The 22,320-nt window shown below is 48.4% G+C and overlaps 8 protein-coding genes across 8 annotated transcripts; 2 read left to right on the forward strand and 6 right to left on the reverse strand.

Moving 5' to 3' along the window:
- Positions 1–832: 832 nt before the first annotated feature.
- Positions 833–4,396, reverse strand: CAPN9 (calpain 2, (m II) large subunit). Its single transcript, XM_058508741.1, has 3 exons — positions 4,159–4,396; positions 1,229–4,106; positions 833–1,059 (listed from the first exon to the last, which is right to left on the reverse strand). The coding sequence occupies exons 1-2, from the start codon at positions 4,256–4,258 to the stop codon at positions 1,780–1,782; spliced, it is 2,427 nt and encodes an 808-aa protein (XP_058362103.1). The 5' UTR covers positions 4,259–4,396; the 3' UTR covers positions 833–1,059; positions 1,229–1,779.
- A 709-nt stretch (positions 4,397–5,105) lies between these two features.
- On the reverse strand, positions 5,106–6,122 carry ONS95_009569 (uncharacterized protein; the record flags this gene model as incomplete). The annotated part of the gene is made up of 3 exons (XM_058503169.1): positions 5,106–5,487; positions 5,599–5,817; positions 5,902–6,122. 3 exons carry the CDS (start codon positions 6,120–6,122, stop codon positions 5,106–5,108), a joined length of 822 nt encoding a protein of 273 aa, XP_058362104.1.
- A 258-nt stretch (positions 6,123–6,380) lies between these two features.
- On the reverse strand, positions 6,381–6,728 carry ONS95_009570 (uncharacterized protein; the record flags this gene model as incomplete). The annotated part of the gene is made up of 1 exon (XM_058503170.1): positions 6,381–6,728. The coding sequence occupies one exon, from the start codon at positions 6,726–6,728 to the stop codon at positions 6,381–6,383; it is 348 nt and encodes a 115-aa protein (XP_058362105.1).
- A 659-nt stretch (positions 6,729–7,387) lies between these two features.
- On the reverse strand, positions 7,388–8,050 carry ONS95_009571 (uncharacterized protein; the record flags this gene model as incomplete). The annotated part of the gene is made up of 1 exon (XM_058503171.1): positions 7,388–8,050. One exon carries the CDS (start codon positions 8,048–8,050, stop codon positions 7,388–7,390), a length of 663 nt encoding a protein of 220 aa, XP_058362106.1.
- A 131-nt stretch (positions 8,051–8,181) lies between these two features.
- Positions 8,182–12,232, forward strand: ONS95_009572 (uncharacterized protein). Its single transcript, XM_058503172.1, has 2 exons — positions 8,182–8,403; positions 8,717–12,232. The coding sequence occupies exon 2, from the start codon at positions 9,107–9,109 to the stop codon at positions 12,224–12,226; it is 3,120 nt and encodes a 1,039-aa protein (XP_058362107.1). The 5' UTR covers positions 8,182–8,403; positions 8,717–9,106; the 3' UTR covers positions 12,227–12,232.
- A 525-nt stretch (positions 12,233–12,757) lies between these two features.
- On the reverse strand, positions 12,758–16,353 carry ONS95_009573 (uncharacterized protein; the record flags this gene model as incomplete). Its single annotated transcript, XM_058503173.1, has 3 exons — positions 12,758–13,245; positions 13,305–15,229; positions 15,318–16,353. The coding sequence occupies 2 exons, from the start codon at positions 16,351–16,353 to the stop codon at positions 14,001–14,003; spliced, it is 2,265 nt and encodes a 754-aa protein (XP_058362108.1). The 3' UTR covers positions 12,758–13,245; positions 13,305–14,000.
- Positions 16,354–17,735: 1,382 nt separating this feature from the next.
- Positions 17,736–18,423, forward strand: ONS95_009574 (uncharacterized protein; the record flags this gene model as incomplete). The annotated part of the gene is made up of 2 exons (XM_058503174.1): positions 17,736–17,836; positions 17,931–18,423. 2 exons carry the CDS (start codon positions 17,736–17,738, stop codon positions 18,421–18,423), a joined length of 594 nt encoding a protein of 197 aa, XP_058362109.1.
- A 71-nt stretch (positions 18,424–18,494) lies between these two features.
- On the reverse strand, positions 18,495–21,634 carry ONS95_009575 (uncharacterized protein). Its single transcript, XM_058503175.1, has 3 exons — positions 19,395–21,634; positions 19,210–19,295; positions 18,495–19,032 (listed from the first exon to the last, which is right to left on the reverse strand). Exons 1-3 carry the CDS (start codon positions 21,237–21,239, stop codon positions 18,873–18,875), a joined length of 2,091 nt encoding a protein of 696 aa, XP_058362110.1. The 5' UTR covers positions 21,240–21,634; the 3' UTR covers positions 18,495–18,872.
- Between the last annotated feature and the right edge of the window lie 686 nt (positions 21,635–22,320).

A 22,320-nucleotide genomic window follows, 5' to 3' on the forward strand; every position in this document is an offset into this window, starting at 1 on the left:
ACGCTAAGAAAACCCTCACAAACGTGGGAAGTTGCCTGTGATGATGCAATTGGATGACTCAAGCAGGGAAAGAAGAAGCGAGTATTATAGGAAAACAATTTTAAACAAGTCCTTCGAATGGTGGGGTTGATTTGGTTTCAAGGACAGAGAGGACACAGAGGATTTTGAAAAAAAAAGTTTTTTGTTCTGTGTCAGTTGATCTACAACTTTCCAAATCCCTCAATAGAAAGTACAAGTAAGAGGAACAACATAAAACAACATTGCAAGATAGTTCAATATGTTTTGGAGTATAAGGGATGTGTTCAGATAAATACACGACACCAATCCCCACCCCTCCAAGCAATGACCACCGTCCATGAACCTTCTATATCAAGCCAGCCCTTTCTACAGTTTCGTAACATCTCTCCTCAGCCTCTTTTGTAACTTCTTCTTCGCATATCCCCTCAACTGCCGAAAACACACTTTTCTAGGTTACAGTGCTGAAGCCAGGCGCTAAGGCTGCCTAGACGAGCAACGCAGTATTCAAATGTCAGCGTTCTTCGCTTAATAATAGGGTTTCGCTATAGGCTATAAACTCCCTGTAAAAAGTGTGTTTCATACGGCAGTTGAGGGGATAGCCTGTAACTTTCTCTCCTTGACAACCTCTTCTGTATCCACAACAACTATCTTAATATCGCTCCCTGTAATCGAGTAAACATCGGCACTCATAGCCGAGAAACAGAGCTGCAAATGCACATGTCTCGCGGTTATTTCTTTTCCCGGCTCCCAAACTTTCAATTGAGTCCCGTAGTTCAATAGCATAGCAGTGATTGAGTTATTTTCATCTGTAGGTGTTACGGCTAATTCCTTGTAGAGACCATCTGAGACCATGTATATGCCTTTTCAAATATTGACATTGGGCGAAACATCACGAGTACATATCGCACCATCCAAATTCCAGCACGAAATCAAACTCAAATCCATTCTTTAATTTTCCGGTCCGATTTCTCCCACATGTTCATATCATATGACATTAAGCGAAGATGTCTCTTTATCTCCAACCAAATATCGATGCATAACCTATGCAGAATCTTAGCACTTGTCGCGATGCCCATGCTTATCTTGCCAAGAAATACACGGATGCCACTCTTCACGACTGCTCGACATAATCCATCAAATCCATACTAGTGTGCGAATTATCTTTGGGAAATTAAAGAGTGTCTAAGAGTAGTGATGACAGGGACATTACTATGTTTTTTGGGAAAGGGTTTTTCCCATTTAACAACATCTCAGCGATAGTAATCCTAACTGTAGCATATCCATCTTAGGCAGTGAAGTTCTCCTGAAGAACCCAGCTGCATTGACAGATCCAGAACACAGGTTCCAGATCCTCAGTATCACCTATCATGTGGTATCGGCCATTACCAATAGTGCATCTCTGCATACAATTCCTTAGCGAGATCTGCGCCGTGTTCATGTGCGTCGTACTTTCAGTAAGGGAACGACAATCCTGTCTGTGATATCAAAAACTTCTTCTTCATGATATTCACCTGCAAGGTTTCAGCTCCGCCTATATTCTTCACACGAGGAGTTAGTTGGAAATGTTTGAAAGGACGAGAATTAATAGAGTGGAGAAACATCGATATCATTGCGGGCCAATACTTTTTGGTAGTGGCAAGAAGCCAGAGCAGGAGAAAAAAATGTTTTAAGTGACCTTGGAATCAGCTGTTCTGAGCAACATCGATCAAGGTTTCATTGCCAATTGTACAGAATCAAACCTCTCAACTCGGTCATAAGTGTTCACACAGCCTTTGGCTGCAGCGTCAAATCCACCTTCTTCCCAGCCTCGACACCCGCCTCTTTTTCCCCATCCGTCTGTTCAGCCACAACAACCTTCGTAGCATCTTTCTCCGGATCATCAACATCCAAACCCGGCTTCATCTCGGCCGTCACTTCCTCCGCATCATTCCTAATCACTTTAATTGTCGCTGCTGTTTTGTGACAGAAAACTCTCAAACTGACGACCAGTGGTGCGTTCCAAGGCGCATCATCACCTTCTCCGTCTTCGTCGTCTGAATCATCGTCGTGTGCTGGAGCTGGAGGTGGGGGTGGAGCATTAGGTTCTGCGCCGAATCCGCCTAAAGATTCTTCCCCCGGATGGCTGGATTGGTGATGAGTAGGTTCGTCGGCAGCTGGTTTGGATTCGGGTTCTGTGGATGAAGTGGCATCAGATGCTTTAGAACTGTCTTTTGGTTTCATTTCTTCCACTTGTTTCTCAGCGAGTTTGGTGGCTTCGGCTTTCTCCTCTTCCACATTCTTTTCCCCTAGTTTCTTCTCCTCCCCTTTTCCCTCCTCTTTCTTTTCCTCAACTTTCTTCGGCACCACCTTCTCCTCAATCTTCCCCTTCGCATGCGCCAAATCATACGACAGCCCAATGCGAATCAACTTATCTCTTCTTTCCAGCCAATTTTCCTTCACAACATCTTCAATCTTGGGTCTATAAGATCGTCGAAACGCCTCAATCTGTAGCAGTACACGATAAGTGCCCGGCTCGAGATCAACTTCCGCAACAGCAGATCTTTCGCCACTGGAATATCCTCGGACAACGTAATCGCTTTGGCCGGCCATGTGGAGTCGGAAAGCGAGATTGAAAGAGTACTGGCCTGTCAACCCACCGAAATACCGACCATCAAGTTGAGAGAGCACGATGACGGTAGTTGTGGGCTCAGTAAGCACAAATTCGAACTCGGTGTCATTGTAATCGCCTGACCAGGGAACTTGGATCGTAGTCCAATGCTGCGACACGTTCCAATCTTCAGTGAACAGCCTAGCTCTCCAGATCTCGACAAATCGTTCCAGGAAACTCTCATATGGCATCCAGAAAATACCTTCGTTGCCAAATGTGAAATCGAGCTCTTTCAGGGCTTCAGGCGTCCATTCTTTCGAGCCGTCGCTCCATCGACCATTCCACTCAGTGTCACCCCAAGGGTTCTTGACCATGAGGAGACGCTCCCCTTTATACTCCACTGCTCTGAGAACGGAGTATGCATGTCCATCTTGAATACCCTGTCTCCCGCCAGCTCGGTCTTCAGAACTGCTTCCATAATGTCTAGTTCCCGCGCCGAAAAGAAACTCCTTATTGACATTCAAGAACGATTCCGTCCAAAGCTGATCCCGATCCAGAATATCTGCCGAAACAATCTCAGTCGTGATCCCACCCGTAAGATCCTCCACACCTTCACCGGGCCACCCACCAGCAATAGCTTCAAAATCACCATGAGCCTTCGCAAACGCCTTCTCCAGCAACGGCACCCACGTTTCTTGCGGGTGCGCACAACTAGCGAAATGCAACGCATCCGATCCCGTCTGAAAAGTCTTCTTATACAACTTCCTCGACACCTCAGGATCCAGCCTGAAATGCGCCGAATCCCAAACCGCTCGTCGCGAATCATCGCAATCGTCGTAGTCCGGCGCAGAGAGATACAGTTTATCATCAATGATCTCCGAGACCCACTCGCCATCACGATGGAACACAAATCCATAGACACCAACCTTCTCATCTCGCAGCTGAGGCGGACAGATCCGCTCTACGAGATGCGAGAACCGCTCTTCAACACATAGCGATCCCAATGAAGCGATGAACCAGCAATCTCCCTCTGCACCTTGCCTGAGGTCTTTAACATGCACATCCTTCTTAACATGAAACTTCGGCTCCTCAAAAATAGCACCCACCCTCTTCGCACACGCCGGTCCCGACGAAGGAGGCGGTCCGTCCTGCTGCCCTACTTGATCCGGCTGGACGTTTCCCCAGGAGATCTGCTCACCCGCCGAGACAGCCCGTTGCGTGACTTCAAACGTGACGGCAGTGTCCACTGGTGGTGAAAGAGGAGGATCTTTCTTGCCAGATAGCGCTGTGAGGCAGTACTCCATGTCATCGAGGTCGAAGTGCGGATCGCAGTACTTGGTGTTGGTCCGGCGGCATTCTGCGATGATTTGGCGGACTTTGATCTCGCACTCTTTGACGGCGTGGTCATAGGATTCGGTTACGGGACGGCCTGTCACGATGCCTTGGGGCATGTTGTTGCCTACCATTTGGGTGAGTACGTTTTTTGGGAGGACGGTGGGTGCTGTTCTTCGTTAGCGAGTGACTTTGTATATTTGTAAATAGGAGAAATTCACGTTTGGCTATCTTGGATGCATTCTTGCCGATTCTTTTCTCCCAGAACTTATCGATTAATTCCTGGGAAGTCAATTTGGGCAGCGAGGGTATGATAGACATCTTGGGCAAGGGAGTTCCAATGTAAACAACAGAAACTGAGCAACAACCACCGGAAGAGTTGACACCAAATTTCTCGCCTACTGAAAATAAAGTATGAAGTGGAAAAAAAACACTGTGACGAGAGGCAGGGGAATCTAAATCCTTATTCCTTGTGCTAGCTAAGAATAATTTGTTCTGCGTCTCGGTAACACCAAGGAATATCAAGGGGGTTGGGGTTAGTGTGGGGGCCGGAATCAACGTCAGCACTACTGCAGTCACCCCCAGTGAAAGAAGTTCAGCTCAAGCCACAGCACAAAGCATTCGTAGCACCACCCACTAAGTGCCTCGAAAACAAATATTTTGTTGAGCTAAGATCACTACATTATGCATTATTGCACCGTCAGAGATCTTGTAGCCTCATTCTTAGCCACAACCCGAAAGCTCGAATAGGGACAAGCCTCTCGGGAAGTGTGTTTGCTGACATGACTTGCTTTCATGTAGCATCAAATGATACAGATGATTGGTTCTACGAGACCTATTCAATGTGCTTTGTGCATGCCTAGGGCTGACTTCTCAATGTCTTGTTTAGGGAAGTGGTGTTCTCGATGCTCATATCCCGATGTGGTCAGCACTCACCGAGTACTAGACTGTGATTCAACATTTCCAATCACGCTGCTTGTTGAAATTCCGATATGCTGACAGAAACTCGTATGATATTGGTTTCACGGTGCGGCCGGCAGGTCTCGGTGTATCAAATCAGGTACTGAGGCAATGCTGACAATGAGACAGCAAAAAAGCATATAATTGCTAAAACCCACGAATACTACCCAGAGACTGCCCGATTCGCCTACGAACTATCCTCAAATTGTTATCTTCTCACATGGGCGTTTGTCCGAGTAGGGAGCTCCGCTGCCGATGATTCTACGGCTCTTTGCGCCTCCGCCAAATCTACCTGGGCTGCGATAAACTGTCTTTCCGCAAGACGATAACCTTGCTCAGCGTCGAGCAACCGCCGCTCGCTCCTGAGGCTCCGCAACCTGCGACGATCATGCTTCTGCGCAACCACAACATAGACTTCCAGAGGTATATAAACTCCATCTTCAACCTCTTTTGCCATCTCTTCCACGATGCGTTCGACTCTCGCTGGAGTCCATCGATTACCAGGAATGGGAAGAATCGTCAAGTGCTCCAATAACCGTTTCCATGCAAGGACAGAGAGTTCGTCAATTTTGACTCTCACGTCATTCAACCTGGGAGATTACCAATTAGTGATTGCTCATCGTATCATAGAAATAGTTCCGAAAGATGCCTCCAGAAGATGTTGAGATATTTTACAGGAACAACGGCTTTCCAAAACTTACTGGGCAGTATTGAAAACATCCTCATGAACGTATTTCACCTCAGGATGTGCGAGTGCGATTTCATTCAATCCTTTTCCACCACTGGTTTCGTCTTCGTAGTATTTATCAAGTTCTGCGATGCCTTCCATCATCTCCAAGTAGGATGCTTTGCTGGATCCTGGCTTTGAAACATAAATCCGGCCCCTATTCTCTCGACTGGACAAGTTCACATCGATCCACCTATATCTCAATGTAAGCAAACGTCTCCAGAACATTGAGAAATCTCGTTATGATTAGGGAGAGGAAGCAGTTGTCGTTACATACTGTATCCATCCTCCTGGTTTTGCAAGCTTCACCATGTTGTCGAAAGCAACGTCCCATTGACCAGAGACCAGAACTGGACCCAAGAAATTGGCGTGGACCGAATCAAAAGACTCCAGATCTTGATCGGGGAAAGGATTCAGGATGTCGTGCTCTTTGAATTTGGCTTTGGACAGGCAGACGTCAAATGTAGCTTTCGGCCTGCCTGGAAAAATTTCGGGCATAGTATCGTAACCCACAAGGGTATAGCTTTGTTTCTTCGAATCGCCGAGAAGATGATAGAGAAAGACTCCAGTTCCGGTATTCAGCTAAGACTAAGTTAGAGGTGCTCTTTCAAAGACATAATACGAATGTTTATTGTAGTAAGTCACTCACATCTGCGACTTTAGGATCCGTAGGAAGTAGCGGCTCGATCTTGGGATGGATGAGAAAGCCAGTAATCTTCTTGATTAAGGAGTGATGGATGGCAACACCACGGCATGTCAGCTCTTGCAGTGGAACTTTAGAGAGTTATCATACCGTTTTGCCATTTCCTCGCTAGGTGGCAGTGCGTATGCAGACTTCGACCAGTGCCTGTGGGCTGAGCTCGCGGCCGACGACGACGGTTCTGTGTTTTCTTCACTACTTCCCTCAGGGATAGTGAAATCTTCGTTGCCAGCATCTGCTCCGTCTGTCTGGCCAGGGAGGTTGTTTGTGTTTGTCGTGTCTTCGCCATTGGTTTGGGTGGACGAGTCTGCAGTTGCATTGTCGCCACCTGTTGGATCGGACAAGCTTGACTTTCTGGAGGCTATCTTTTTGACGTTCCCAATGATGGTACGAGCACCAGCCATGATGAATTTATCTAACTGGTTCTTTGTATGCAATGTGCTCAAAAGATAATAACCCTTGCGGTGAATATTGAATAATGTGCAGATGTTGATGCTGGAGAATGGTCCGAGACGGAGGGAAAGGAAGTTCAGCTCGACATTCATTCTCACGGCTAATAGCTCTTTCCACTTCGGACTGCCACGATAACTTTATGATACTAACGAAGAAGGCGCGGATGTCTGCCAGGGAACTGCTACTGCATGCCTAAAGTCAGCCAAACCATTTGTGATACTCGAAGAACGAGAGATCGCGTACGCAAACCCGGCATTCGTACCCATATGATACTCTCCTGAGCCTGTTCATGGCTTTTAGAGTCGGTAAGGAAATGTAATAGCAAGATCCGATGAACCCCGGAGACATAGGCACGAGACTAGAATGGTGGTATTATAAACCCATAGAAAGGTCGATGACATGCTTCCTTGAAGGTGATATCTGAATTAAGTTTGCTTAACTTACAGCTCTGGTCCTTTGACATATGGAGCAAGAAATCCTTCTCACCACGATCCACGGATCTTTGCTGGACTTGCTCTTTTGGAGTGGTGCCAATTAGCTCAGCTAGATATTGCCTAGCAGGCTCCTCACGAAGCAAGTCTTTGTCACCCATATTCTGAACAAGATATACTCAATGCTTTCCGAACAACTCCGACAAGCTTAACCTCCTTCCCATAATCTTCTGATCTTCCTCCTCTCCCCTACTCGGTATAAACCCATCTCCCAAATTCGTAATCCCATCATCTCCACCTGCAAGACTTCGTTCCCTAACAGCCTCTTCCCAATGCCCCTTAATAATCTGACAGATCTCCTCCTTCGGCGGCGACTCAGCCTGTATGAATAATCCCAAAACCTTCATATCCTCCTCGTGACTCTGCGCACGCGGTTTGAATCCCAGCATCAAGAACGAATCCGCACCTATCTCCACATGCTGTATCTCTCCCGACTCCACAATCAGATTCTCCAAGCCTTTCCGGTTCAGCACAACGATACAATGCCGACCGCCGCCAGTGACAGGTGAGGGCGTTAGCTGGCAGACGAAGAGCGTGCCTTCGACTCCGGTCTCTTTGTCCCAGGTGCCGGTGGGTTGCATGGTGTAGAGTTGTGCGGAGGGAGCGTAGCAGATTATGTTTTCGAGGGATGGGACATAGCGGCGGAGGACAGAGAAGTTTATTTCTGCTGGCGTGCGCGTTGGGAGTGCTGGAACCTCAACAGCTTCGGTGTCGTAGTCGGATGCTTGAACTGGGGCGGCCTGGTTCTGTCGTCGCGATCTGCGTGGAGTTTTGGGAGGCATTTCGATATGTCGTGAGATGAATTCTCGTCTTGGTAGAAATGGTGGAGCTTGGTTCGGTCAAGTATTGCCTTATCTGGGCGCTGTCAATTTGCTTGCAGGGCGGTGATGTTTCAATTGGTTATTGTTGTTGTAGGTTGATGTTGGGAATGAGGCTGGGAGTTGAACATCAGCCTTGTCGTTTCGCTTGGCTTGGCAGGTTCCGCTATCTTTCGCTCCTACAAACATTTCCAAAATTATTGCTGTAGAACTACTTATGTGTTTCGCATCTTGGATTCATCATACTGCCATGATATTCTCCATGGAATAGTTTGGGTCAATTCGTGCCTTCTGAAAACTTCTTATTGTTGGCTCTTGTAAGTTCTCTCGGCATCCCAGCATGATTGCTTCAATACCACAAGTTGACTCCGAGAGTTGTAACAATGTCCAAGTGGATCACTTCTTAATATATACGGAACGGAATTTCTTGTCTAATGTTCAAGGTATTTCTCATTTTTCCTAGCTCCTAGAAGTACTCATGTCCTTCACATTAATGGTTGTGCGTTTTCTTGGGTTGTCTGTGTTGATGTTCAAGGCCCTGCCTGTCAGGGGGTTTTATAAAAGAGTCACACGCAAAATGACCCTCGAACACAGACACTAAGACATACCGTATACTAAACTGATCACAAGATAAACAATTGGTCAAATAAATTGCAACTATCACTAGACCTGCTCATGAGTACAACCTTACTCGAGTGACTCGAAATAGGTTAGCTTGTGATCGACAGCAGGGATTTGCTTATCCTGCCCAGCTGCCAGACTCCCCCCACTAACTAACTCATCACTTCACAAACCTCTACCCTCAACTCCACAATTCACCGGATAGTTCAGTCTTACATTCTGCGCTCCTCTTCTACACAATGTATGTATAATAGAACTGTCTGTACAAGCAGACATACATTTTGTATCACAATCCCTTACGTCATCGTGCGTGCCAATATGCCAGATTAAGCTCTGGAACAAACTCCAAGCACGTCTCACGATTCTAGCCAGTGGATATTCCCCGGCCCTTACTTCACAATGGCCTCGACACCTCGCACATCCGTTGACAAGGAGCTCCCGGCGCCCGAGTCGACTCCGACCACTTCGAGTCCTCATTCCCTCTCCAAAGCTGTGCAGGCCCGTCGAGCGGAGTACACTCGACCGCAGAAGATTAGGATCAAGATTGGCACATGGAACGTTGCTGCTTGTCCGGGGACAGAGAAGGATTTGAGCGGCTGGTTTGTGGACGGCAAAGGCATTGACAAGAGGTTAGCCGGGTTGAAGATCGCAGATGGGATTACCAAGGATAAGAGCCAGGACCATGTAGAGTCCGTGGGCTCACAGGAGGACCGATGGACGAAGAAGGACAGCTCAATACCCAAGGATGACTATGGCACGATCACGGGTGGAGAAGAAATAGGAATATTTGTACTAGGCCTCCAGGAAGTGGTGGATTTAAACAGTGCAAGAGAATACATTGGGAGGGTATATACGGACCCAGAGCCTACATCGAAATGGAGAAAAGCAATGACAGATGGACTCCCTCCTGGGTACGTACTGATGGCCGAGCAGCAGCTCTCTGGTATGCTACTCTTTGTTTTCGCGTCACCTACGATAGCTCCAACGATTAGTTCTGTCAGCACAGTCAGCGTTGGAACAGGCATAATGGGTTACCTGGGAAATAAAGGAGCTGTAGCGACCAGGATAGTGTTGGGGGAGACAACTCGAATGGTATTTGTCAATTCGCATCTAGCATCGGGTTCAGACCCAGCACACCTAGATCGCAGGTGCTGGGATGTTACGCAGATTTTACAGCGAACTCGTTTCGACCCCATCAGCTGGTCGGGTGTTCTTGATGATAAGCACGAGGGAATTGGAGACGAGGATTTCGCATTCTGGTTCGGAGATCTGAATTTCAGGCTGGACGGCCTTCCAGGTGATGATATACGACGATTGTTGATGCTGCATACGAAAGGCGAATACGACATTGGGCAGAAATCACGAAATAAGATTGATCTGGAACTAGGAGGGAACGGACCAATTGTTATAAAGAGTGTTGAGAGTGATTCTGAGTCAGATGATGACGTGCCGATACCGAAAACAAGCATGTCTTCTACGACCGATGACAGCTCTTCCAGTAGTCTCCCAGACCCAGATGATTTCGTACAGGATCCAAGCCAAGATCCAGCATCGCTACAAGCAACATTGGACTCACTTCTTCCCCACGATCAGCTCAGGCAAGTCAGAAAGAAGAGGAAAGCTTTCCATGATGGCTGGCGGGAAGGGCCGATCACATTCTTGCCAACATATAAGTATGACGTCGGGAGCATGGGGATGTTTGATTCAAGTGAAAAGAGACGAGCCCCCAGTTGGTGTGATAGAATCCTTTATAGGACTCGTAAAGACAAGCTCGAGTACGATGGGAAAACACAGGAAGAAGAACTTGCCAGGATCAAGGACAACGAAATGAAAGCTCGAGGCATAGATCATGCTGCAGATGACGAGGATGTACTGTTCGATTACAACCCAGACGAGGATGGCGCCGAAGAGCCTGCCAGTAATGATTATGATGAATATGACGATGGTGAAGATGGACATGCAGAAACGGTGGTTACGAAAGAGGGATATCTGGACAGCATACACCAGGATGTGTACACCTCACATCAAAGGGTCCTCTCTTCCGACCACAAGCCTCTCGATGCGGTCTTTACTCTCGAATATGATGCAGTGGTGCCCGAATTAAAAGCCAAAGTTCAACAAGAAGTTGCCCGAGAACTGGACCGTGCGGAGAATGAAGGACGCCCAGGAATCACTATTGTAGTGGATCATTCTGCAGATGACCCCCCGAATGTTGATGGCAGCTCAGATCAACGCCCATCAGCAACATCTGTTGATGGCGTAGATTTTGGAGAAGTAGCTTATGAGCAACGGAAAGTACGAAATGTAACCATTGCCAATACTGGGCAAGTCCCAGCCACGTTTTCATTTGTGGACAGGCCTGGTGAACCTGGCGAAGAGGACCGAATTGCCCCATTATGGCTCACGGTCTCTGTTGAAGACTCAACGGACAAAGAGGCAAATCCGCCAAAAACCAAGAAGGGGGAGGTGACTCTCCAGCCTGGGGATACTGTCAATGCTGCGCTAGAGTTCTTCGTTGATGACAACGCACTCGTCAAGAGTCTTAATAAAGGACTCCAGCTGGACGATGTCCTTGTCTTACGAGTCACGGATGGCCGAGATCATTTCATTCCTATCCGTGGTATCTGGTTGCAGTCCTGCTTCGCAAGATCGGTCGATGAACTGATACGGATTCCCGAAGGAGGTGTGCGTGCTCTTCGCCCACCTCGGAAAGGCGGAGCACCCATCAACCGAGGCCAGGAAGTTTGCTGGAGTGCTCCTCGCGAGCTTTTCAAACTTACTGAAGCTATTGAGGCCCTCACGGAACGAGTCATCGCAGACGCAAATATGCTCGATGATGCGCAACCACCTGCAGAGTTTCCCGGCTGGCCTTTCGACAGCAAATCTTGGACTTTGAAGGACAGAGCATCAAGAGAGACATGTAGAGGACCCGTGCTGAATGCTCTAGATTCAGATTCCAACCTTCTCGAATCCTTCTCCCCCGAAACACCCGCGTTCCAAAAACTCGAAATCATGGCCGAAATCCTCCTCATGTTCCTCACCAGCCTAACAGACGGCATCGTCCCCGAACCTCTCTGGACCCAACTCGACCAAGCCATCACAGCCCGCGGCCCCAAACAGCTCACCGACACCGAAGAGATCAAATCCTGGGTCCTCGACGTCCTGTCCGTCTCCCCCAACCACAACATCTCCTTCGTCTTCCTAACAAGCATGCTCTGTCGCGTCGCGGGCGAACTGGCTCCCGTGCCGAAACACAGCTGGAAGGAGACCGTGGCCGGAACGGCGAGGAGTAGTATGGATACGGTGCGTAGATCTCTGTCCTGGAAGGGGAAATCGCCGATTGCGCCTCCTGACCCGTTGGTGTTGCGTCGACAGGCTGTGGAGTGGGCGTATGCGGAGGCGTTTAAAGATGTTATTTTTAGAGGACAGGTTGGGTTGAAGGAGAAGGAGAGGAGGGTTGGGGAGGAGAGGAAGAGGGATATATTGGAGGAGTTCTTGAAGGGTGGGAGGGGGACGTAATGGATGGGATGGGATGGGGGGACGAGGGTATATACACAGGACTATATAATGTGTAGATAGGCAACGATTGGAAAGATGATTCATGATTCATGACACGCCCGGTTTTCCCTATTTTGCTTTGGAAAGTCTTCTGGAGCAGTGTCTGCTCTCAATCAGATATCTTAGTTGAGATGGCAGTAAGCGGACAAAGGAAGCAACTGACATGGTAAGCTTCAACTGTATCTCATACTCTTAGCACCCCAACCAACGAACTAACCGTCGTCATTTCATCTCTATACTGTCATCTCCTCTCCTACCTCCAGAAAGTCTTCTAAAGAAATCCAACACATATACATCTGCTCCGTATCTTCGCTGCCATTTGCAGATCCTCACATCCTCTTGGGGTTGCTAACTTAATCATCAAGAACGAGCCAGAACTGTGACATGCGAAGAGACAGAACATCGAAACATAGTGCTCGTTCGGCCAGCTTAGTCAAGAATGTTAAAATGTTCTCCAAAGAGCTGCGACTCATTTTTATGAAGGTAAGATTACTGCTTGTGTTGACGTTGAGGTCTAGCTTAGATCTTCGGGGTCGAAAATTCTGAAGTGAATTGACGCTATACAGTCAGGCAGTCCTCCTGCTGCGTCAGGACTACAACCACAACACAAGTACACGCTCAACTAACACCCAGCTATTCACTTCCACACCATTCCCTCAAATTTCCCTATCGTGGAACTTGACCATATAAAAGCACCTCCTAGTATGTAGCAGGTAGGTCTCCAACATGGGCAAGAGACAGTGAACAACAAACACCAGGTCCTGTGTCAGCCCCCAACCCCCCACCTCGCTCTACTTCCTTGTTCAATACTCGATCATCAAGGTTGCTTCATCGAAATACCGTGAATCCCGTTGATGTGAATTTGGTAGTCACTTATGCTCAGGTTTGATGTTCACCTGCTGTACCGTTGCCAAACAGGCTTTTCACCCCTGAGTGTCAACTCGCATTAACAGAACATCCTTTGGCCTAATGACATCTCACTTATTCGTCAGATTTTCGCAGCAGAATGTCATATATCAATGTTCTCTAAAGCTCTCACTTGTTTGCATGGTATTGCGATTCTTCAACGAGAGACTGGCGGACACAGGCACAGCGCACCAAGTCCAAACATTTTTAGAGGCGGTACGCTCAGTTTGAATTTCCAGAAGGTCTGAAGTTGGAATTTATACTTGATTGTGAATGTCTATATTCTTGGTAAGCTGCATGCTTCTTTCAATGCTCATTCACAGCCGGTTTCACCGGAATAAAGAATGGAATATTTGGTGGCTACCCAGGCATTGAACAAACACTTCCCCCTGTCAGCCGACCGGCGACCACTGCAGCTTTCCGAAGTCATATATATATATATATACATATTATCTAGACCAAAGAAAGGTACTCAGAGCAGTAAAAATTCACTGCGCCAAAGAGTGGCTGAAGAGGACTTAACTGTCGTTTTGAGGGGTTGATCCTTACCATCCCACTTCACAACCCGAAGAGCTTCTTATCATTTCATATCGGTGGAGCATCGCCAATGTGATGGTGAAGAGAGACAGATACCTAGAATCAGAATCAATACAGGATCGTTTTGCTGTCAAGTCTAAGATCACTGTCAATTGTGAATATCTTGCAGACCATACAGAGTCTTCCAAGTCCCCAAATTAACTGCCTCCGCAATAAGACTGTCCCTAAAGGGACCTGCTCGATCGTGTCCTCGAAATAGATCTCAACCCGGCACATCGTGCACATCTGAATATCACTCCAACCACAACTCTTCACACCTCCCCTCATCCCACGCCTCCCCAAGCATAACACCATGCACATACCCCTCCCCCACCACCTCCCACCTCCCATCTCCCTCCCCCTCCTCACCCTCCTCCCCCCTCTCCCTAAGCACAACCGGCACCCTCCCACCCCTCACCAAAAAAACCCTATCACCAACCTCCGTCCCCCCCGGAACAAGCACCAAGTACCCCTCCTCAGTCCTAACCAACCTCCTCCCCACCGCCAACACCGTCCCACTCAAGAACGCCAACCCCTCCGTATCCGGCATCACAGCCTTAACAATCAACCCTTCGAACCGTTCAAACGGCCAGAATAAGACGGACAAGATAAAAATCTGGTGGATGCGCAGGATGAAAACCGCAAAGTGTGGGACCAGATCCCAGATTTTCCTCCACCGCTCAAAACGCCGCATATCGCGCCGCCAGGCGAGGAAAGACCGTTGATAATCCGCTTTATCTTTCCCTTCCTCGTTTGTGAGATGTCCAGCTAGGATGGTCTGCCAGAATGCATCGAAGTACGTCTCATCTGAGAATGGATACTTCTGTTTAGGATCCTGAAGAGCGAGACTCTCCCAGCTGTTGAGAGTAGAGAGGATGTTCTCTGCGTGTGCGATCTGCATTTTCTGGTGGGTGAATGCTACGTCCCAGGATGTGAGGGCGGTGTCTGAGAGGAGATGCTGGATTTTGATGTTGGCGGGCCAGATGGGAGTGAGGGTGGTGATTTCGGTGATGCTGTAGCCGGAGACGCCGAGGAGGGAATGGTTGGGGGAGAGGCGCATTTCATAGTTTGTTGGTCCGGATGCTTGGAAGGTGGATTTCTCGTAGTAGAGGAGTGAGGGTCGGAGGGGGACGGTATCGTCGTCTGTGTACCATGTTGGTGCCCATGATGGAAGTCTAGGAGGATCGGAGAATGCCCAGCCGGGGATCTGTAATGCTTTGTCCAGAAATGCTGTAGTGGCTGGGGAAGATGATCGTGGAACGCTGAGGATATTCAAGTTTTGCTCTTGGTCGAGGATGCACTTGGCCGCTTTGCTGTATAGTTCAACGATGGAGGTCTCGTAATTCGGTCTGAGTAGAAGTGGATGGCAGTATTTCGAAGGAGGAAAGAGTCCATATAGGCCAAAGATCTTATCTCGAGGATCGGTGGCGCCAAATTTACGGTGTCTGAGGAGTAAGGGAAGGAGAGCCTGCTCTTCGGTACCTAGCTTATGTCGGTTTTCTATAATGAATCGTGCCATAGAGATGGAACGGTCCATTGCAAGTATCATCGACAGCCATGGTAAGTATACCGATCTTGACAGCGATTTCTCTCGCGTTGAAGAAGTCCATCCATTTAACAGTCGAAGTCCCTAATGTGATGGTGGCTTGAGTAGCCATAGCAACTTCTTGAATCATCCAGACACGAGTAAACCAGGGGTTTGATTGAAGTGCGAGAAATGCACGCATGATTGGATTGTCCATGCTTGCGATTTTGTACTTAGTGAGAGCCTTCGGAAGTATGTTGTCCGGGTCGTTCTTCTCGAGGTGGTCTTTGATATTCAGAAGTATCTGAACACAATCGAGACCTCGAATCGTGTTTATATCTCCGCACCCAAGCCAGACGAGAGTACATCTCGAGAGTTGATATATCTGATCCATCTTCGATACTTGATGACTCCTTTCTGAGGAACTTGACTGGTCGATACAGATGGCATCCGCCCATAGATATCGACTTTTGTCTTCCAAGCGGAATCTTTGAAGAGCCTGGACCAGGTTGATCCGGGCATGGAAGATCTTATCCTCATGATAGATGGGCCACGTATCAGCTGCTTCACCCCAGCAGTACGATAGTGCCTCATAGTCTGGTGAAGAGTCGAACAATACACTTTGAAGCTTGAACTGCACGGGATCGCAGATGTCAGACGCAGGTAATAGTTCCAGGACTCTGAATTGTAAATCTTCCCCCCCCGAAACGTCCAAGGGTTCGTACTTGTAGACAGATGAGATACCAAGACGGGCCTGCGGTGGTCGGTCATCAGGAAGATGTGCCGGATCCTCAGCTGGCAAGTCGGGCGTGAAGAATGCTTTGTAGAAACCAAGATTTCCGTTCATAGGAGCCGGTGGGAAACCAGGGATCTTAAAACCGGTAATGTTCTGAAGGTATCTCAGACATGAGAGAATTATGTGTAAGACTGGAGCGAAGCCGAACAAGATGACCATGAAGCAGCCGACGAGCACTAGTCGTATGCCAACATCGAGTGCGGCGATGCATATTTTGAACGGAATTAGTAGGAGTCGAAGGACAAAATCAAATGACTGCTGGACGTATCCATGGTCAGAGGGCATCCTGGGCCAGCAGTCGTAAGAGTGAGAAGGAGAGACGAGAGTCGCAAAGTTCGCTGCTGGACACAAACCTGGCAAGCTGCCTCACCCCTTGGACGACAACTCAGAATTCCCGATGCCCTCGAGGATATAAGAAAGAGACTTGAATGAAAAGTTGTACCATAGTGTTTGTAATGAGCAACAACTCAGATCTCGTCGTTGACTTCAACCTTCTGAATGATCCCCTAGGAAAATCTTTCAGCTGAGCTCAATGTGGCTTGGCTCTTGTGTATCATCAAGCGCCGACAACTGTCACTGCGCTTCTCCTGATACGATTAAAGATCCAAATTCTGCCAAAATTCTCTCTTCACGATCCGAACCGAATACATTCCTATCGGGTCGCAGATCAAGAATGAAGCTTTTCCAAGACAAAAGGTCACTTGAACCTCGGCCTCCACAGCGAGCGACCCAAGTCCTGCCATGATCGCAAACGCGCAACTATCATCCTGCGAATAAACCCAAACCAACCTTCGATCGGACGAAATGGTACACAAATGTCCCGGTGTCAGTCTATAAAGTCAAATAGACATTTCAGAACACGCGTACAAAAATCCAAACACGACTTCCGTGACGTCTCAACACGCCAAGGTACTTCTCCACTGTAACCCCACATGCTACTTATATCACCTCACATCGAGGTCCCCAGCACATGCATCTTGACATCAACTCTCCGAGCTTCAAACAACCTCGTCCCAAGACAGCAGTGAACTACACCTCACGACTATCAATCCAACCCTATCAGACAAACCATCATCCACATGCGCCTCGCACATTCAGTCTCCAGCTAGCCAGCCAGTCTCGCATCCACTCCAATGACCACTTCCTCTCACGTCTCGCTGTCTCATCGACATCCGAATCACGAGTAAAGAGCTAAGCCTTGCTGGTATTATACTGGGATCCTGCAGTACGAGGCTGAGCTATCATACGTCAAGTGGCCAACCATACCCGCACCCGTAGCTAGGCTCGATATCACCCCCAAGTGGGAGGATCATGCTAGTAGTTTGCGGACAATGGAATGGAGAATGGGTGGTACCGGTGCAGGCGCAGCACCAGCATCAGCAGTCGTAGCTCTTGGCGGGGAGCTGAGTGGATGAGAGAGGGGCAGTAGGTAAGTATATATCACGGCGATTGCCCAGCTGAGGATTTCCTTTTCCCCCCTCTGCGTTATTTTGCTATTTGCGGTAAATTGGATTGATCGATTTATTGTCTTCTTTCTGCCTACCTCAAAGGTGTTATTCATAGCATCAAGCCTCTCTATAAAAACTAGCGCAACTTTGCAACTTCACATCTACGACCTTCAACACCACCAAACTTCACAACACTCCTGAACAAGAACAACAGCAATCATGTCTCGTATCAACCTTCCACCCGTCAACCCAGCACTAGGCGTAAACCCCGCCTACTGCGTCAACAAGCAAACAACCCTCGTGATGAAGGAAAAAGTTTGGTAAGCCTCCTCCACCCCTCTCCCCCTCCTTCACTCCACATCAACTCCCTCCTCTCCAAAACCAACCCACTAACCCCCCCTCTCCCCCCACCAGGTCCCTCTCGGGCGACACCTTCCACATAGTCGACGAAAACAACCACGAAGTCGTCCAATGCCGCGGCCAAACCTTCTCCCTCTCGGACCGGAAAGAATTCGCCGACTCCTCCGGCCGCCCGCTCTTCAGTCTCCGCACGCGCCTCCTCTCCCTCCACAAATCCTTCTACGCCGAGTCCCCCTCGGGCGGCGACATCCTCTTCGAGGTAAAAGGCAAGTTCAGCATCGGGAGCAGCAAGATGGTCGCCACGTTTGTGAATGCCAGCACCAAGCAGAACGTCGAGCTGCTGATTAAAGGCGATTGGTTCGATCGCTCGGCGACGATCACTATGGGGAATATTGTGGTCGCGCAGATTGGGAGGAGTTATTTTAATATGAGGGAGATTTTTGGGGGCCAGCAGACGTATTATGTTACGGTTGCGCCTGGGGTAGATTTGGCGTTGCTGGCGGCGGTTTGTGTTTGTTTGGATGAGAGGGAGAATGAGAAGAAGTAGAGAGGTCACGAAAAGGAGGGTGGAGATGAGGTTTAGGGAGAAGCGGAGGGAAAGGGGGGAGTTTTGCGACTTTCTTCTCTTTTGTAGTGGGTGGGAAGGGGACACTGGAGTGATATCAAGGGAACGATGGGGTGGGTATAAGGGTCTTTGCGTTCTATACCCTTTTTCGGATATTTTTGTCCTTATATTACACTGCATGTTTACTTGTTTTAGGTACTCAGAATGAAGTTGCAGTCGAGTATTTATCTCTAGCTCCATGGACAAGCTCTATGACATGTGTTCTAGAACGTTGTGAATTGAAAAGCAAATGGGTATCTTATCTACGCCAGCAACACCGAGCTCTATCCATACTTCCATCTTGTCTCCATATTCTTTTCACCTGCAATATCGACAATAGCCAGCAGTCTTGCAAGCAAATTTGCTCTCTTTCCTACCCTCCCACATCGATACTAATCCTTCAACCCAACACCAAACTCCTCATACAGCTCTCCGATCCTTACACCTCTATTATCAGCAATCATACCCACCAGACCCTGTCCTATGTCTCGGATATCGTTGTAGTCATGTAACAACTTGATATGGTTCTTTACGGTTTCTGCAGCGGGGTATCTGTATGTGTTGGTCAGATGTGTTTTGGGTATGATGTAGATCAAGGAGTGAGAAGGCTCTAGACTGTGGACAAGAGGTGGAAAGAGTCTCAGGATGAGATTCGGGTGGGGATGAGGAAGAAGAAGGGATTTGGGAATGGGGAGATGAGATCTGTAGAAGAGGAAACAGAAAGCATACCTCAACTCCTTGGTAACTTCTTCCAACCTAGCTTTCTTCTTTTTGATCTCAGCTTCCAGCCAAGCATTGCGAGCCTGTATCGAAGCCTATTTCACTATTAGCGCATGTCCTTCGTTTATTCTTGGTAATTCGCTATGCTCTCCTACTGCTCTTCGTGGATCCATAACTTGACATCTTCGACTTACAATCTTCATAGCCTTCAACTCCGCCATCAACACATCCTTGCTCTGTGCTGCATCCGAAACTGTGGAAGACTCTGGTGGAGCTTTCTCCCTCTCCGTATCTTTCGCCTTCGTGATAGGGATGGACAGCGTACCTTCGCGTTTCAAAGGAGACGACGTAGGTTCCGTGGACTGGGACTTGGTGGCAGTGGACATGGCGGGTGCTTTGAAAGGCGATCTAGGTGTTTTTCGTGGCCGAGAGGATTTGTAGGTCATGGTCTGGGGCGGTGACGGGTGATTAGTGACCTTCTCACCTGCCTTGTTGGACTCGGTAGGTGCTTGAATCACACTTGAAGCTTCAGAGTGACTTTTGGCTTGGTCTTTGGCTTTCAATACCGAGTCCGCAACAGTGAGGTCCTCGTCGTCGTCATCACTGTCGGGGATTGATCGAGACCTTATTGTAGTCGTGGCAATGGCCCCTGAAGCAGTTGATTGCGTTCCGATGTCTTTAGCCTCATCTTCCTTGGCTTGCTGGATGACATCGTCTCTAGTCTCGGTTTGTTGATCTGGAAGCGAGTGTTCGCTCATCACAATATCCTCATCCTCTCTAACTACCGAAGAGTCCCGTTCTTTCTGAGCATCAGGAAGTTGGTCCGCTGAACCCGTGTCTTGCACTGTATACTGTTCCGACGAAGATGCAGGTCTAACTGGAACCTGAACAGCTTTCTCCGAAGGAGAATCCTCAGATGGCTGCGAACCAAGGAGTTCTACATCCATAGCCGTAGCCTCATGCAGCGCGACGACTTCACCGACCAAGCCCATATCACCGGCTTGTGTCTCATCTCTCACTTCACCAGGCAAGTCCGTCACAACCTCAGTTCCCTTCCCTGGTTCTTCTCCAAGTGAAGACGTCGTATCCTGGGTCCCGCCTCCAACATCAGACATAACGGCAACCGCATCTGCAAAGTGCGAGTTGATTACCTCTTCTTCTTGAGGCTGAGTCTGCGTCTGGGTTGGCGTGTGGGTAGGTTGTAGGTCCGATGTGGTGAGCTTTGGAAAAATGATCATTGTTTCATCATCGACGAAAGACACTCCACTACTATCTTGGTGTACAGGGTTGGTTCGTAGGGTTCCGGTCTCTGGAATTATCTGCTCATTGGATTGTGAGGGTATATTATCCACTTCCAAAGACTGAGGTGTATTGTCGGTTCCGACACTTCTCTCCTGGCTATGGCCAGCTAGAACACCACCCGTTAAATCAGCATTCTTCGATAGATCTTTCTCATCCGCCTCAGACTCCCGGAGCTTGTTGTCGACGCTGCCTTTGACAGGACTAAGAGCCTCCTCGGTATCAGCTTCACTGTCGGGGATTTCAGATCTGAGAACCTTCTTCTGGTGTCTGCTTTCCTCTTCATCATAAACTTTACCCGTATTCTTCAAGACAGGCAGTTCGATTTTCTCGTTCTTTTCAATCTCGGGGTCTTTCGAAGCTTCTGACGTTTCATCTCCACCTTTCTCTCCTTCTTCGTCTTCCACGCCTACATTCCCACCCTCGTCAACCCCATCAACGTCCCCTTCACTTCCTCCACTTCCTCTCTCAGAGCCTTTCTGGACCCGTCTCTGATTTTGAACCTGATCCTTCCCTACTTCCTCATCCTTCCCCTCATTCTCATCTCTCAGCTCCCCACCCACCCCAGGAGATCCACCAAGCTCCACAGCACGTCCCAAGCTCCCTTCAAACCCCGTACTGTCTCCTTCCGCGCCCTCAACCACCTGATCCTCACTCTCACCCTCACCCTCACCCTCACCCTCAGCCGTCAAAGCTAGACTCGACACCTCCCCAACATCCATCTCCATCTCCATCTCCATCTTCCTCTCCCTCTCAGGCCGCCTATCCTCCTTCCCCTACCCTCTACTCAAGCAGCTCAATCCCAATCCCAACGCTCCAGATCAAGATCAACTCAATCGCGAGCTTGCTATTTTAAACTAGCTCAAAAGATAATCCTGATTATATATCTCTCTCACTCACTTGTGGCTCTGAAAGATGATATCAGAGTGAACTCGATGACGATAGAATAGAGGATGCCCAGATAACAGTGGAGAGGAGATCGAGGAGATGAGGGTTTAGATGTGAGTTGTAAAGAAGGTTGATGAATTGAAAGTCAAGATTAAGAGGTATGTGGATAGGTTGAGGATGTTGCTGATGTTGAGGGAGTCTACTTAGGTAAGATGGGAAGCGAGATGCATCTATGGTGGTATTCCGTTCCGTTTGGGAAGGAACGACCTGAGAAAGGCGGGAAGGAGGGAGGTTCATATCACGTGCTTCGGGGGACGGAACCAGTACAACGCGGTGTACGACTTTTTAAACGGATGTAAAATGGAAGACATGATTATATTGTGTATGTCAACCCGAGACGTAATCATGAGAAGGGGTTTAACTTTTTATTGCTATCTGTTGCGAGTCGAAGAGACCGATATAAAGCCCTGGTAACTGATATCAGACTGCGGGGTGCTAAAGCGGTGCTTTGGGTTCCTAGGTTTTATGTCACGAAGTTGTAGAATATGCCTAGATGTTCTAGAAAGCTTTGGTCGCACATTGATTAAATCGTAAAGACAAATTATAGTCCTTGTCATATCTCTAGGGCATCTGAATTCCACAGGACTTCATCTTGTGTCACAGAAGCATCAGTAAAGAGCGAGGCGAAATGGGAGGAAGAAAGACAAGGCTCTCTATTTCATTTCAAGTGATTTGCGGCCCTAAACGCCTTCTATGCACCCAACAAGTAAGGTCCATTCGCAAACCGTTCCCAGAGACGAATCAAGGCAAGCAGCCAGGTAGGTAGATAACCACCCAGTCAAGTCCGATCAAGAGCATTACAATGCTCTCAACCATGCCATGCCATCAATCCTCTATCCCATCCCAATGATCGCAGCAAAATACCAACCACGA

Source organism: Cadophora gregata, assembly GCF_030347475.1.
Source record: "Cadophora gregata isolate MNR1 chromosome Unknown scaffold_3, whole genome shotgun sequence".
Classification (NCBI taxonomy): domain Eukaryota; kingdom Fungi; phylum Ascomycota; class Leotiomycetes; order Helotiales; family Ploettnerulaceae; genus Cadophora; species Cadophora gregata.

Coding starts and splice junctions, on each gene's coding strand:
- CAPN9 (XM_058508741.1), bottom strand. CDS start 4,258: ATGTCTATCATACCCTCGCTGCCCAAATTGACTTCCCAGGAATTAATC. Junction 4,107..4,158: donor TGCATCCAAGATAGCCAAAC/GTGAATTTCTCC, acceptor AACGAAGAACAG/CACCCACCGTCCTCCCAAAA.
- ONS95_009572 (XM_058503172.1), top strand. CDS start 9,107: ATGGCCTCGACACCTCGCACATCCGTTGACAAGGAGCTCCCGGCGCCC.
- ONS95_009575 (XM_058503175.1), bottom strand. CDS start 21,239: ATGGAGATGGAGATGGAGATGGATGTTGGGGAGGTGTCGAGTCTAGCT. Junction 19,296..19,394: donor AGTTGAAGGCTATGAAGATT/GTAAGTCGAAGA, acceptor ATAGTGAAATAG/GCTTCGATACAGGCTCGCAA. Junction 19,033..19,209: donor GAAGTTACCAAGGAGTTGAG/GTATGCTTTCTG, acceptor CAACACATACAG/ATACCCCGCTGCAGAAACCG.